The 17,513-nt window shown below is 38.3% G+C and overlaps 1 protein-coding gene across 6 annotated transcripts in view; it reads left to right on the forward strand.

The window, feature by feature from the left end:
- mettl22 (methyltransferase 22, Kin17 lysine) overlaps positions 1 to 16,924 on the forward strand; it is a 76,639-nt gene extending 59,715 nt beyond the window's left edge. For 5 of the 6 annotated variants that reach the window (XM_072559584.1, XM_072559582.1, XM_072559583.1 and 2 more), the window contains 3 exons: positions 9,382 to 9,484; positions 11,167 to 11,335; positions 15,696 to 16,924. In XM_072559584.1, the coding sequence (XP_072415685.1) occupies positions 9,382 to 9,484; positions 11,167 to 11,335; positions 15,696 to 15,746 (323 nt within the window). In that variant the 3' untranslated portion in view covers positions 15,747 to 16,924. The remainder of the gene's footprint in view (positions 1 to 9,381; positions 9,485 to 11,166; positions 11,336 to 15,695) is intronic. The other variant, XM_072559581.1, reaches the window with a different exon arrangement.
- Positions 16,925 to 17,513: the final 589 nt, after the last annotated feature.

Genomic DNA, 17,513 nt, shown 5'->3' on the forward strand with positions numbered 1-17,513 from the left:
TAACACCAATTAAACGATCCGATGCTTTGGGGTATAAAAACTGAACAAAAATTGAATAGTTGGAGGAAAATGCCAAGTCACCAACATGTACAGACTACACGAAACACAGCTCTCTTTATCTATCAGTGACCTGTGAAACAAAAATCCCTAAGAAGAAAATCTACAGAGGAAGATGCAAAGTGAAGATTTAACAGCTGCTTGGTTTTGAAATTTGAATTTTTGGTAAATCTTAATTGGGGGTTTTATTGGACTAGTATTATAGAAGGGAAAATAAAAGGTAGGTTAGAGGAAGGAGTTGTTAATAGTTGTTAGTTAATTATTCTTATACTTTAAGAAATAAAGTTGTTAATGTTTACTTAAATAGTTCTCGGCCTCTTGAATTTTCTCAGATTGCTGCATGGGATAAATATTTTCTGTGTTGTGGGTTTAAATGAAGCAGGAGGTCATAACATGTCATAACAGTTTGGGGGCCAAAAGCCCAACAGATGTTTGCTGCTCGTAAAAACTCTCTGAGAGGTACCCGTCTGGAGAAGGAGTTTGCCCAGAGAAAAAACGTCGACACTGACCTGGAGAGCAAATCCCTCAAACTGTTATGACATGGGTAACCCCCCCCCCCCCCCCCCCCCGCTTAAATTAAACCCACAACACAGAAAAGACTTATCCTGTGCAGTAATCTGTGAAGATTCTAGAGGCCAAGAACTATTTAAAGTAAAAATTAACAACTTTATTTCTTAAAGTATAACAGAGCATAATTAACTTACAACTATTTACAACTCCTTCCTCTAACCTATCGTTTACTTTCCCTTCTATAATACTAGTCCGATAAAACCTCCAATTAAGATTTACCAAAAAAATTCAAATATCAAAACCAAGCAGCTGCTAAATCTTTACTTTGTATCTTCCTCTGTAGATTTTCTCTTTCTTAGGGATTTCTGTTTTACAGGTCATTGTTAGATGAAGGTACCCTTAAGAGAGCTGTGTTTTGGGTCATCTCTACATGCTGGTGGCTTAGCAGTTCTCCTTCAGTTGTTCTCTTTTTGTTCAGTTTTTATACCCCAAAACATCAGATCGTTTTATTGGTGTTAATATTGTCAAAAATCTAAATTCAAACGTGATTGAAGATTGGTATTTTGGGGCATAATTTAAACTGATTTCTTTTTGTCTCCAGGCAATCCAGCTATTCTAACTGTTCAACCAAATGTTACATTGTTACCTTGTTCAGAACACTTGATGCTGTATTATTAGTTCTGCTAGCTTTTAACTCTCTTAAAGGTAACCTTACACCTTATAACAGTGCCTCTCCATTTATTTTTTTAAAGAATTTACTGAATTAAAACATTAATTGCCCACTGAACCTTCCACATAAGGTAAGGGCTGGAATTTAACAACCTAAGCACTATTCAACTATGTGATCATTGTTAATGCAATGCCAATCGTTTTCTGTGACCTTCATTGGATCTATATTTTCTTGACATCTCGTTTTTTTAAAGAAGTGACCTTTACACTCGATATTCAGAGCTAGAGTGTTCATAATTATACCAACGCACAAAAGCCTAGCACCATGGATTGTTACCTGAGGATAATCTGGCACTGAACCATTTTTAAAATGTTAAATCTCATTTCTTTACATTGTATATTGTTGTTAGAGATGTAAAAATGTCATCGTTTTACCTCTTTGTGTTTCCTTTTTCCTTCTCTTGGTTAATTTTACCTTTCTTTTTCTTTCCCTCTCACATCCCTCTGCATCATTTTACATTCTTAAATCTCAAGGAAATGCACTGTTGCTCCCCCATTTACTAAGGTTCCCAATGTCCTATTGTTTGCACCACAACCTTATTAATCACATTTGCAGAAAGTTATGGTGCAAAATACTTTTAAACAGAATGATGTCGGAAAATGTCTAACCAAAGATTTTACAAAATTCAAACCATTGCCTTCATCCATGCAATATCCATTTTTGTCCGATTTATACTTCTAAGAAGTGCCTTTGGTAATTTTCTCTGTTGAATTTGTTGTATAAATGAGACATTAAACCCGTTTCTAAAAAACGTTATGCATACTTCTCTATTATTTGTCAGTCATATCATAGCTAGTATAATTAGATGTTTAACTTCCTTTTAGAACCTATTCGTAAAAGGACAATGGTGGCGTGATGCTACTGATATATCTGGTACTACCTGGATGACATAGCTAGTTGGCCATTCAATTGACCAGCAGTTCTCTAAGGTGGGATTTTCTCCTGAGAGAAGAGCGGATGTTTTGCCTTAAAATAACTGGCACCTCTCCCGGCACCCATCATTATTGTGGCTGAGCATGTCCCTAATCCTTTAGCCACAAATGAATGGAGGGAGCAACAGCACTCTGTAAAATCCAGCCCTGAGCCGGAGGATTAGTTCTGGATTGTTAACTGAGATCTATCTCAAGAAAACAGTCAACAGTGATGATTATATTTACAAATTGACATCTGACAAAGTACAAATAGAAATTCTTCATCAAACAAAATGGGCCCAAATTTGCAGTCAATGGCAATCAATAACCCTAGCTATTTGTCAAATTTAAACTGGTCCACAGGTTTTCTACAGCTGTAACTTTGGGACACTTTGTGATTATAATGTCACAGATCCCCACGCAGGGGTTCTGGGACTTCTGCAATTGTGTGGATCCTTAGCCAATCAGAGCGAACCATTAATGAGCATTGTCAAATCTGAAACAGAATGTTGTGTACATAACATGTTATGTACACAAATCAATACAAGGGAGAGAAAAAAATCCCTTGTTCTTTCTGTAGTGGATGTGATCACATAAAGATGGCTACATCATGCCATTCCATTTTTCAAATCCAGTTGTCTTAATGTAATGCTATAAAAGCAAGATTTCCAGAGGAGCAATTTACATTGCAACTTTCTGATTTCCACATTTACCTGCTCATTTGCTGTTGCTGTTGAAGTTATTGTTTTATTATGATGAGAATCAGAAGACACACACCAATATTTTATTATTTGAATATTACAAGCAGTGCCTACTTTATCAAGGAAGGGACAGTAATTACTCTTTGTTAGATACAGCTGAGCTTTAGCAGCAAATGATACATTATAGATTAGATAGTGGAATGCTCCGGTCCTAAACAGCATACCCACTGATTTAATTTAGAAAATTGCCACTGAAGATCCATTAGTACTTTATAAATGGAAAAAAAGAAACATACCTTGCTGTGCTGCCCTGCCTTATTTGGCCACCTCACGCAATGCAACCTCACTTCAGGAGCCACAAAACCTAATCATTGTACTGTTAGCTTTATCTTTCAGATCTTCCATTCACTTAATTTTCTTAGTTTTCAGTGTTGTCTATTTACCGTCACTTTATTATGTATATTTTCCATTCAGCTTCACCATCTCAGATGTACTCACCAGCTTCACCTCATGCTTTCTGGGAGTACCCATTGTAGTCCATGTAATCTATTTGGCAGTATTTTATAAATTCAATTATCTTGTATTGTTGCACTTTAATATTAACCACCGTGCCCTCATTTCACCAGTCTTTGTGCTCCCAAAATCGCATACTATCTTTTTCACTGTTCACTACATTGTTAATTTTTTTTTTGCAAAATTTGAAAACAATCTCTCTGTGCCAGAATTCAGGTCAATAACATATATCAGTAAGAGCAGTGTCCTATTACTGATCTCTTGTACATTTCTATTCTTTCTGATGATTAACCGTTCACCACTACTTCCTCCTTTTGGTCTCTTTGCTAATTTTGTATCCATGCTGCAACTTAATCCCATTAAGGAAAATATGTTCCTGGCTAATTTTGGCTTATTTCAGAAAGAAATAATCTATTCTTTGTCCCAGTATTAAAACCATAACCTTAGACCTGTCTTTTCTTATGTCACTTGTAACATATTATTAGAACATAGAACAGTACAGCACAGAACAGGCCCTTAAGCCCAGGATGTTGTGCCGACACTGATCCTCATGTATGCACCCTCAAATTTCTGTGACCATATGCATGTCCAGTAGTCTCTTAAATGTCCCCAATTACTTTGCTTCCGCAACTGCTGCTGGCAACGCATTCCATGCTCTCACAACTCTCTGTGTAAAGAACCCGCCTCTGACATCCCCTCTATACTTTCCTCCAACCAGCTTAAAACTATGACCCCTCGTGTTAGTCATTTCTGCTCTGGGACATAGTCTCTGGCTATCGACTCGATCTATGCCTCTCATTATCTTGTAAACCTCAATTAGGTCCGCTCTCCTCCTCCTTTTCTCCAATGAAAAAAGTCTGAGCTCAGTCAACCTCTCTTCATAAGATAAGCCCTCCAGTCCAGGCAGCATCCTGGTAAACTTCCTCTGAACCCTCTCCAAAGCATCCACATCTTTCCTATAATAGGGCGACCAGAACTGGACGCAATATTCCAAGTGCGGTCTAACCAATGTTTAATAGAGCTGCAACAAGATCTCACGGCTCTTAAACTCAATCCCCCTGTTAATGAAAGCCAAAACACCATATGCTATCCTAACAACCCTGTCCACTTGGGTGGCCATTTTAAGGGATCTATGTACCTGCACACCAAGATCCCTCTGTTCCTCCACACTGCCAAGAATCCTATCCTTAATCCTGTACTCAGCTTTCAAATTCGAGCTTCCAAAATGCATCACCTCGCATTTATCCAGGTTGAACTCCATCTGCCACCTCTCAGCCCATCTCTGCATCCTGTCAATGTCCTGCTGCAGCCTACAACAGCCCTCTATACTGTCAACGACACCTCCAACCTTTGTGTCGTCTGCAAACTTGCTGACCCATCCATCAATTGCCTCATCCAAGTCATTTATAAAAATTACAAACAGTAGAGGCCCAAGGACAGAACCCTGTGGAACACCACTCACCACAGACTTCCAGGCAGAATATTTTCCTTCTACTACCACTCACTGTCTTCTGTTGGCCAGCCAATTCTGTATCCAGACAGCTAAGTTCCCCTGTATCCCATTCCTCCTGACCTTTTGAATGAGCCTACCATTGGGAACCTTATCAAATGCCTTGCTGAAATCCATATACACCACATCCACAGCTCGACCCTCATCAACATTTCTAGTCACGTCCTCAAAGAACTCGATAAGGTTTGTGAGGCATGACCTGCCCCTCACAAAGCCGTGTTGGCTGCATTTAATCAAGCCATGCTCTTCCAGATGGTCATAAATCCTATCCCTCAGAATCCTTTCTAACACCTTGCAGATGACAGATGTGAGACTTACTGGTCTGTAATTGCCAGGGATTTCCTTATTTCCTTTCTTGAAGAGAGGAATTACATTTGCCTCTCTCCAGTCCTCAGGTACGACTCCAGTGGAGAGCGAGGATGCAAAGATCTTCGCAAGTGGCGAAGCAATTGCATTTCTCATTTCCCAAAGCAGCCGAGGACAGCCCAGACCAGATTTAGATTAGATTAGATTAGATTACTTACAGTGTGGAAACAGGCCCTTCGGCCCAACAAGTCCACACCGCCCAGCCGAAGCGTAACCCACCCATACCCCTACATCTATATCTACCCCTTACCCGTAGTGTTAATGTTTGACAAAATCTTAATGTTTGACAAAATTTTCAGCACATCAGCTTCCTCTATCTGTACCCATTCCAGCATGCACACCTGCTCTTCAAAGGTTTCATTCACTACAAAGTTCATTTCATTCGTAAAGACAGAAGCAAAAAACTAATTTAGGGCTTCCCCTACCTCCTCAGACTCCACACACAAATTCCCTATGCTATCCCTGATCGGCCCTACTCTTTCTTTGACCATTCTCTTATTCCTCACATAAGTGTAAAATGCCTTTGTGTTCTCCCTAATCCGTTCTGCCAAGCCTTTCTCATGCCCCCTCCTGGCTCTCCTCAGACCATTTTTGAGCTCCTTCCTCGCCTTCCTGTAATCCTCTAGAGCTGAGCTTGACCCTAGCTACCTCCACCTTATGTAAGCTACCTTTTTCCTTTTGACGAGAAGCTCCACTGCTCTCGTCATCCAAGGTTCCTTTATCTTACCACTTCTTGCTGTCTCAGAGGGACATATTTATTCATCACTTGCAACAACTGTTCCTTAAACAGTCTCCACATGTCTATAGTGCCTTTACCATGGAACAATTGTTCCCAATCCATGCTTCCTAACTCATGTCTAATCGCATCATAGTTTCCTCTTCCCCAATTAAATATCCTCCCATTTTACCTAATCCTCTCCTTCTCCATAGCTATGTAGAATGTGAGGCAGTTGTGGTCACTATCACCAAAATGCTCTCCCACCACAAGATCTGATACCTGCCCCGGCTCGTTTCCGAGCAGCAAGTCTAGAATGGCCTCTCCCCTCATCGGCCTGTCAACATACTGAGTTAGGAAAACCCTCCTGAACACACCTCACAAAAACAGCTCCATTCAAATCTTCTGCTCGAAGAGATTCCAATCAATATTGGGAAAGTTAAAGTCGCCCATTACAACAACCCTACTACGTCCACACTTTTCCAAAATTTTCCGACCTATGCTTTCTTCCATCTCCCTGCTGCTATTGGGGGACCTGTAGTAATGCCCTAACGAGGTGACTGCTCCCTTGCTGTTCCTAATTTCCAACCATACTGACTCAGTAGGCAGATCTTCCTCAACAATGGAAGATTCTGCAGCTGTGATACCCTCTCTGATTAGTAGTGCTACACCCCCTCCTCTTTTTCCCCCCTCCCTATTCTTTTTAAATGCTCTAAACCCTGGAACATCCAGCAACCATTCCTGCCCCTAAGAAACCCAGGTCTCTGTTATGGCCACAACATCATAGCACCAGGTACTGATGCATGCTCTAAGTTCATCACTTTTATTTCTGATACTTCTTGCATTAAAGCAAACACACTTTAACTGATCCCTTGGTTCCTTCCCAGGAAATTCCTTCCCACTAACCGGTCTACCTCTTGCTATTGCCTCATCTGCATCAACTCTCACCTCCGGTATACCGCTCAGGTTCCCACCCCCCTTCCATACTAGTTTAAACCCTCCCGAACTACTCGAATAAGCCTTCTACCCAGGATATTGGTCCCCTTCCAGTTCAGATGCAACCCGCTCTTCATGTACAGGTCCCACCTTCCCCAGAAGGCATCCGAATTATCGACATATCTGAAGCCTTTCCTCCTACACCAGCTGTGCAGCCATGTGTTAAGCTGCGCCTGCTCCCTGTTCCTCGCCTCGCTATCTCATGGCACCGGTAGTGAACTAGAGAACACTACTCTGTTCATCCTGCTTTGCAGCTGCCATCCTAACTCCCTGAAATCACTTTTTATATCCTCGATCCTTTTCCTGGCTATATCATTAGTGCCAATATATAACACGATTTCTGGCTGTTCGCCCTCCCCTTTTAGAACCTATACACCCGATCGGAGACGTCCCGGACCCTGGCACCAGGGAGGCAACATACTTTCCGGGAATCCCAATCCTGACCCAAAATCTCCTGTCGATTCCCCTAACTATCGAGTCCCCTACCACGAGTACTTTTCTATTCTGCCCCCTTCTCTTCTTTGCCACAGTGTCAGGCTCAGTGCCAGAGAACTGACTGCTATGGCTTTCCTATGGTAGGTCATCCCCCCCCAGCAGTATCCAAAACGGTATACTTATTGCTGAGGGGAATGTCCACAGGGGATCTCTGTCTGTCTGGGCCCTTTCCTCCCCCTGTTTGTAACCCACCTATCCTTGTCCTGAGCCTTAGGAGTGACCAACTCCCGGTAATTCCTCTCAATTACCCCCTCAGCCTCCCGAATGATTCGTAGTTCATCCAGCTCCAGCTCCAATTCCCTCACACGGATAAGTTCTGTAGTTGCTTAGGATAAGTTCCTTTCCATTTATCAGAAGGCCTGAGTTCAAATCCCACCTGTTCCAGAGGTGTGTAGTAAGATCTCTGAACAGATTCATTAGAAAATAGTTTTTAATCAGTTAATTGATTATTTATATCCACTGTTTTTTGTCTCAGCTTTATCTTCACAAGCCAGTTGCAGACATTAGATTAAATGTTTTCTTGTTTTCTTTCCAAGGACGTTTGATCACTTGGGAGATTTCAGTCTCCAAAAGGACATGCTAAAGAATAAGTTAAATTGGGAAAGAGTGTATTGTTTTACATATTAGTTTTACAAATTAGGTTTACATATTAGAGTGTATCATTTTACGTAAATATTTACATATTTTAGATTTTTACATTTTAGGGCAGCACAGTGGCTTAGTGATTAGCATTGCAGCCTCAAAGCACCAGTGTTTGGTTCCATTCTCTGGTGACTAGATGAGTAGAGTTTGCACATTCTCCGGATGCTCCGGTTTCCTCCCAAAGTCCAAACAATATGCAGGATAGTTGGATTGGCAATGCTAAATTGCCCATAGTGTCAAGGGATGTACAGACTAGGTTGATTAGCCACGGGAAATGCAGGGTTAGGGCGTGGGTCTAGGTGGGATGCTCTTTGGAGGGTCGCTGTGGACTCAATGGGCCATCTGGCCTACTTTCATACTAGGATTCTATGATATTATGATTGAGCCTCCGGAACGAGGCTGAGAGATGTCAGTGCATTTTAGAATCTACACAAAAAGATATTGGTTATTCAAAAGGAAAATTAAAGCACCAATCAAAATTGCAATATTTCTAATGCTGATGAAAGCCTGACAGTCAGCCTGCAAAGTCATGCATGTATAATGTGATTCCAGGACCCTTCCTTCAAAGCAAAGATAGAATAAAATGTCAGAAACCTTCCATTAGTACTTTGGCTATTGGCTTTGTTAGAAAAGTGCTGAACAAACAAAACGCATTCATGGCATAGGGACCTTCAGCTGTTCTTATGTCTGTAATTCTGAATTGGTTCATTAGTTCTATATCAGAATCTTATTTGGTCAACATATTCAATTAATGCATTGTAGTGCTTTGTCAAGTGACGTTAAACATCTGAAGTGGAGTCATCTTAGAATCATAGAATCCCCACAGTGTGGAAGCAGGCCATTCATAAAAACCCTCTGAAGAGCATCCTGTCAAGACCCACAACCCCCCACCCTATCCCTGTAACCCTGAAATTTCCATGGCTAATCCACCTAGACTGCACATTCCTGGACACTATCGGCAATTTAGCATGGCCAATTTACCTAACCTGCACATCTTTGTGGCAGGAAACTGGAGCACCTGGAGGAAACCCACACAGACAAGGGAAGAATGTGCAAACTCCACAAAGACAGTCACCTGAGGGTTAAATTGAACCCAGGTCCTTGGCACCGTGAGGCAGTAGTACTAATCACTGAGCCACCATGCCACCTACCTAGGCAGTGATTGTTTTAGTTTGAGCATCAAGTGTGTGGATGAGGCATTTTAGAGAAATGTCCTTTTCTGTTTGTTATTGCAGTATTCTATGATGATGATTTGACAGATGCATTTTTTCAGACCATCTACAGAATTTTGAGCAATTTGAAAAATCCAAGCACCATATATCTTTCTGTAGAGAAACGGTAAGTCCAAGAAGAAAATCACCAAATAGTGATAGTGTATTTTGTTTTGAGTGTTCTGGTTATTGCACAAATTTATCAGAAACCAATGTACAGTATAATGCTACATGTGTGATAAAAGTTACTGTTAATATATATTTCTACTTCTAGCTGAAATTAATAAATGCAATCTGTTCCCTGCAGAGGGGAAAGTTGTTTCATAGAATATTTCATCAATAATACTGTTCAAATCACTTCAGGCAGGGATGCCAGACCTTCTTGAGTGTTTGAAGAATTATTACACTTATGATTGTGTTGTTATATTGTAGCCAATGAGTACGCTATAGCTCATAAAGAGTGCAGTTAGACTGCAGCTATGCATGAGAAACACAAACTGTTTTACCCCATTACCGGAGTTATATTACGACTGAATCTTCAACTGCTCTTATCTTCCTCCCTTCATAGTATGTGCCTGTCTTCTTTTACACTATTGTTCAGCTTTCTTCCTTCACTTTTATGCCAGTTCCTTGCTCTGTTTTCATTAATTCTAATCTTGTTCACTCTTTAGCTTTTCACTTTCCGCTTTTCTAGTGTTTTTCTTTTTTCTCTTTATTTCTCTTTATTCCTCTAATAATGAATGTTGAGTGCAACAGCATTATGACTACTGGGGGCATGATGAAAAGACATGCCAGTAATGTTGCTGGAGTTAGGGTGAACTGCCTTGTTGATTGGAAGGTAACTATAGGCAGGACATAATTATTGGAAATTTCATTCAACCTTTCAGAGTTTGATTGGTCATTTACCCCAAAGTAAGCTATTCATTTGCTTCTGCAGAGTGATGACACATCAGTGAGGTGAGCTGTAGTATTAAAAAATTAGACCTGTACAGCCTCTCTGCCAGTGAAATTATGGACGTAGAATAGAAGTCTCAGGCATAGGTATAGCCACAGATTTGTCACTAGAAGCACACAGTATTATTAGTCAGCTTGGCATTCCAGTCTAGATTTTCAGTTTTGTTCGTTCCTAAGCAGGTTTAACTGAAGGATGAGTGCAGCATTCTTGGGATCAGGCATTGCATGGCATCATCGTGAACTCTTGAAAATGTCCATAGTACTATCAGAATCCTTTTTCAGAAATCCAATGAACCCACCCTCAGATCATCTGTCTTTTATGAAGAAAGACAAAATAAGATCATATAGCAAGTCAGGTTTGGCTCGTGAACTGAACTAATTACTGAACTAATGTTTTATTTTTCTGGAGTTATAAAATTGATAAGTTGATGATTAGGAAAGGAACTTTTCTCATTTATGATACTAGATCATAGTGTCAATTACTTCCAGATACGGTACTGGACAGTGCAAATCCAAATGGAAGTTTTTGGAACAATTTTCCAGATAACAACTAACAATAGGGAATCTGATTCATTCCCATCATGTTTTGGGAGAACGTTTTCCCAATATTCATTATGCCAGCATTACTCCCAAATCTTTTTTTTCTCCCAAAGGTGATATCATGGAACGAGATCTCAGTGGAATCACATATCCTTACATGGACATTTGTGCATTTTGTTAGGCAGGAATGAAACTAGCCAAGCATTCAGAACATAAATCCATTGGATGATTGATCTGTGTTAGTCATAACAAATCTTTAACTATATCCGTAATTTTATAGCAAGAGAATTTGTTAAAGCTCTAATGTATTTTCAGGCTCAACTTTACCTTGAGAAAAATGGATGTTACATGTGATGCATATGATCATTTTCGATTGTGCTTGGCTGACTTGGAAAACATCTGTGATGGGAGAACTAAATTTATTGTGGAACCCATCAAAAGTTCTTTTCCACAGTTCCTTTCTTATGAGCGAGTGGAACAGTTGGTAAGTACTATTAAACTTTGAGGAATGGTGGAATAATTCAGTTCTGTGGAATTTAAGTTTTTGATGTCCTGATTATTGGCATCCTGTCAACCTTTGGCAATCTTCTGCAGCCTTCTTCAACTTCAGGTTTCATCAGCAGAACATTACTCAAAAGTGGCACTAGGTATGAAGAGCAGAATCTTATGATTTATCGATTTTCCAGGCTATCAATTTAGGTTATCAAATGTAATACAGAAGGGAAAACAAAATATTGTGGGGCAGAAGAAACCTTTCCATGATATAAATTGAACAAACAATAGCAAATAGTAATTGAGTAACAATAGGAAATATTTAACTCGAGCTGCAAAGGGATCAAATCAAGTATATTTAAGTAAGATGGAAAGAAAAAAAATGTAGTTAAGGCTGATGTTCTACAGAAAAATGGTAGGACAAATCAAATTCAAAGCTAAACAGAAATATTTAGCATTTCCAAGACAGATGAAAATGGGAGATGGCACTATTAAAATGAATCAGGAAAATTATAAAACCAATTAGGAAAGCAATGAGGAAATATAAGGAAACCCAGAAGAAGTAAATATAAAGCAATTCAAACAAAAAAGCTTTCTGTAAACATATAATAAATCAACACGTGATGTGGCTATTAGTGATCAAAAGGCCAATTGACTATTGGGGAAGCAGGGATAGTAGAATAATTCAGAATAGTTTTGATCAAAATGACACTGAGGCAAATGATATTTGCTGTAATTTGTGAACCAAAGATAAGCAACCTTACAAGAGTCCCTGATTTGGGTTTATATCTGGACTGCATTGGGCCATTTTTGCCATTCATTGGGATCATTGCGAATCAGTGGCTTTGCTCCATATCTTTTAACTAATTTAATAATATCAGATTTGACAACTGACATAGCATCAAGTCCTATTTTAGAAGAGAGTTCCAAACTTCTACCATTCTTTGTGCACCAAATGTTTTCTAGCATTACTCATGAAAGGCTTGGCTTTAATTTTTTGGGTGATACCCCCTCACTCTAGACACCCATTCCAGTAGAAATGGTTTTCACGTTTGGAACACTATGAATTCCCCTTAATTACTTAAACTGATTAAACCACCCTTTTACCTCCCAAATTTCAGGGAATACAAACATAGTTTATGCAATTGCTCAACTAGTCTTGTAATCCAGGTATTATTTTCGTAAATCTACTCTATGAACTCACTATGACCACTAAACATATTCTAAAGTGTAGTGCCCAGAACTTCCCACAGTACTCTAGGTGTGATCTAACCAGGGTATTGTATTTCTGTAGCATGATGTGTATTCATTTATATTCTAATTCTTTGGATGTAAAGATTATCATTGTATTATCCTGCATGATTATTTTCTGTACCTGTTCATGAAAATTTAACAATCTATATACCTTGAGTCTCAAGTCTCTTTAGACATAATTGTTTCTAACTTTTCACCATTTAGAAAGTATTCTAAACTAACTTGTTTAGGTCCATAGTGGATGAGCTATCATGACATTCATTAAAAATTATTTGCCACACTTTTTCCATTAATTCATTAATATCATTTTTAAATTCTATGCTTATAGCCACACCAATGCTAATACTACTTAACTTTGTGTTATTGGCAAACTAGGATATGTACCTCTTTGTTCCATCTAAGTTATTAATATATACATTAAATAATTAAGATCCCAACATAGATTGCTTTCACACACCATTAATCGCATCCTGACAATTAGAGTACATCCCCACTATTTCTGTTCTCTCTGTCTCCTGCAATGCAGTCAGTTTCATAATCACATTAATAATATGCCTTCAATTCCTTGAGCTTCAATTTGAGCTAGCAGTCTTTTATGTAAGTAAGCTTAATTCTGCTGTTCAATGCTTAAACTACTTTTTCAAAAATCTCAATAAAATTCAAGACTATCGATACAGCATTATCTCTCTGAATCAATTTTTATTCCACTTTTATTTCACTTTCTATACCTGATTGAGCATTGAATTTACATTCCTTGAAGAAATTTCTTCAACCATAAAACACCTGGACTTTCCGAAAAGGAACAGCTGAAGACTGCGGATAATCTTGTTGCTTAAATCTCTGTTTTACACCTCCATTCCTGCTGCTAATATAGCGTGCAGTTAATACCTCTGAGCATACTGCAACATAATTGACAGGGTTTTTCAGTAGTGTGAAAAGGTCTCACAGCCCAACAGTGTTTTGAGAGGGGTTTTCAAATTCTGGAGAATTGGAGAAACATAACAAGTGTTACTGCACACTATTGAGAAAAGGCTCTAAGAACACTGGGCCAGAATCTGAAATCATTCAAACAAAGTAATGGTATTTTAGTACAAGAGGTAAGGAGAGGGAGTAACGTCACAGCATTAGGCAGGGGCAGATTTGCTGCTTCATCTGGAAATCATCTTAGATTTACCCCTCCACCATTAGCATTGCAAAAGAGATATCTCAATGTCCATCTTTAAATGCATCGGTGATGTGCAGTTCCAGTAGTTGTAGAGAGTACATGCATTAAATTCTCCACAGAAAGTTGTCATTTCAGGTTTGAGTATCCTTTTAATTTCTGCCAATCAATCTCTCTGGTACTGAAAATGAGCCCATCAATGTGTCCTTTTTAATTTCTACTTTTTCATTCAGAAATATTATCATCCATGTCTTCCGGTCTCTTGATCTCCACAGCCCATACATATAACTGTGATATGCTTTTGGATCCTTCCAAAATCCTAATGGATTGGCTTCCGTAGAAATTGCCCAGGAATTTAGAACTTCCAACAGATAATTTCCCTGTTCCCTGATATAGACCACAAAAATTTCCTAATCTGAACTAGAGTTGGAGACTTCAGACACTTAAACTGTTCTTACCATTATCCAGGAAATGTTTGACAAACCAATTCTAATCCAGCAATAATAAAAAAAAACTGAGGATGCTGGAAATCAGAAACTAACATGGAAAATACTGGAGAAACTCAGCAGGTCTGAAAGCACCTATGGAGTGAGAAACAGCATTAACATTGAGTCTGGTGTGACTACTCTTCAAGAATGTTACTTCTGTTTCTCTGGCCACAGATGCTGACAATCCTAATCTAACTCCTGAGTAAATTAGATTCCCTCCTATCCTTCCCATAAATCACAGTAGTGTATTATCAGTACACTTACATGCATTTGATATAACTAAAAGGATTACCGGATATGTTCTGCCTGCTTACAAGCTGTTATTGAATACCCAACATCATACTTGACCTCCTGACTACCTCCTTCTCTTCTGAACTACTTCGCAATCCAATCTGACTACCATTCTTCCACCTAACAACCCTCTGAATGTAATTCCCCCTGACCATCTCTCCCACACCCTGAATGCTTTCCCACTCCTGACCCATCTACCCCTCCTGACCATGCAATGCCCACCAATCACCAGCCCTTCCTGAAATAGCCTTGACTGTCTCATACCCCTTCCCTCTGAAGTAGCTACCAGCCTAATCACCTCACCTCAAATGCAACTACCACCCAACTATCTGCCACCTCACTTATCAGTCTCCCTATCTGCTTATTATCTAACATTATCTACTACTGATTACACCGACCATTCTACCCATCTATTAGCTCTCATTTGACACCTCACCCACTTAGCATTACTGACTTACACACTCATCTACTACTCACCATCCTACCCATCCATTCATTCACCCATTCACTAATACTTGTCCTTTCACCTATTTACTGACATTAACACTGGTTTGTTAAGCTTACCATTGTTTCACTTTAAACTTCACACTTTTGAAGTTAAACTAAGCAAGTGCTTTACAAGAGGGGGTGACCTAATCTCCCCTCAACTCTTCTCCACTCCAAACTCCCCACAAAAAATGCAGAGCAGCATCAAGGCAGAAAAACATTTAAGCAAAGCAGCCATATGTGATAGTTGCTGGTCCTCAGAAGATCCAAGCCAGGATGTTTGAAAACACAATAGCATATGTGAGACTAAAAGACATGTATTGAGTTTTCTAATCATATTGTTAAACATATAAAATGGCACTATCGTGTGAAATTACAGTTGCAGGAGGGGATCTTGAAATTACAACTCATATAAGCAAAGCAGCCCTACCGTGAAAGATGCCTTTGTTTGAATTTGGATTGCCATCTTGTGGTAGTATATTTTCTGTATGCTCGGATACATTTTTTGTGACAAAAAGGGTCTTGGTACTTATTCCTGCTTGAAAGGCTACTGTCATGACTGACTTGCATCGAATGTGATGTAATTTATACAATATGACTGTCTTTTGGTGAAAAGCTTTCTTGTATTTTTGTTTTCAAAGTGTATTGATTTTTTGTGGTTTTCCTTCCAGGAACTGTGGAAAATTATTGCTGAGCCATTTAAAAACAACACACAACAATAGAATGATTAATGTCATTGAAAGTGCATTCAGAGGAGTGTTGGTCGTTTCTTCAGTTTGTTGAAGACTTTAACTGAAAAGCCTTGCAAACTGTTTAAATAGTAAGATATAATAACTATCTTACATCGTTCAATGCTACAACAGTAACTGCTGCAAGGAAATTACTTCACAAATGTTAATGGAGGAAGTCTTAATATATTTGAATCACATTTCTCTACTATTTAAACAGGTACTGACCTTTACAATGAATCTGTCAATGCATACAAAAAATAGAAACAAAAAACTTTTATACAGTGAAATTATTTAGATTATAACAAATGCTTCCCATCAACTTAATTGTCATTATCCTGATATCATAAGAGGTCTACTGTCTCTAACATAACAGTGGAATTTTAAATAAGCACATAAATATGAAAATATTTTCTGTACTAATTTGTGTTTATACCTTTACTCATAAGATGTACTTTCATTTTTTCCATTCTTACAATTCTCAACCTAAAACACACAACGTGAAATATATTCACTTAAAAAAGAAAGGGAGGAATTATTTTTAATAAAATGGATTTCAATTACTTGTAAACTTTTACCATATTGAGTTAGAACACTTAAGCACTGAATCAGACAACGTAGGTGAAGGTCATTCAGCCCATTATGCCTATGCCAGGTCTTTGAAGGAGCTATCCAGTTAATTACACTGCATACAACTGGAACTTTTCCTTTTCATTTCCCTATTGAAAGTTACGATTGAATCTGCTTGTAACACCCTTCAAGCAGTGTATTCCAGACATCATAACTCTCTGCAATAAATAAATTCACCCATCCAATCTGCCCTCAACCGCATGTTTCTTTGCTGATATCTCAATTCAGTGCTCTTTAATTATTGAAACTCTTTCTACTTGTCTTTCTAAATTCTTCGTAGTTTTTGATAAGTCTCTATTAAATCTACTCTTAGCATTCTTTGCTCTGAGGAATGCATTCCCACTTTCCTCTAGTGTCTCCACACATCTGAAATCTAATCAATTCATTTCAAAGATCCTTGATGTTCTAATACAGGTGTAGCCAAACATTTAACTGAATATGATTTATTGTGTTTGAGTTTATTTTAAATTGAGATGTACTTTGAACTAATATATTTTATAAATGCAGTGTGATTCTATTTTGGGAATAAAGTTTTTTTGAGGAAAAAAACAATAACTTAGATATTCCTCTTGCATCTATTCTTACTGCTACTACATTTGATAGCCTGTTCAGATTATGGAGATCATTTATTTCAGTGAAGTGAGAAATTTTACATGTCCTGCATTACTGCCAACGTTTTGAATAATTTAAATATTTTACTGCTAAATTATCTGTAAAGTTATAAGTTTTATTTGCCATTTTAGTGTAATTTTTTAATATCTGAGATAACTTTCTTGACTTTTCTTGAATCTTGTATTTGTTTCAAAATAGCTGAGTGCTTAAAGGCTAGCTACTACAATTTAGAAATATACAGTTATTAAGGGATAAATATAGACTATAGTTATTTTTGCTTCAAGTTCTTAGTACATATTTGTGCTATGACATTATTCTGTTCAATACATTTTAATAATTAGAAATGTATCAGTGTATATTGTAGGGATAATGATACAAAATTATTTCATTCTTTAATTTGGGAAAAATATTATTCCTACATCCTTAGTAATTAATTAATTAAATGGGCAATTTATCTGAATGAACCACAGGTATAGACAATGGCTTTGTAAAAGAGGCACACATTTATTCAGTACTAGC

This window comes from Chiloscyllium punctatum, chromosome 40 (assembly GCF_047496795.1).
Source record: "Chiloscyllium punctatum isolate Juve2018m chromosome 40, sChiPun1.3, whole genome shotgun sequence".
Classification (NCBI taxonomy): domain Eukaryota; kingdom Metazoa; phylum Chordata; class Chondrichthyes; order Orectolobiformes; family Hemiscylliidae; genus Chiloscyllium; species Chiloscyllium punctatum.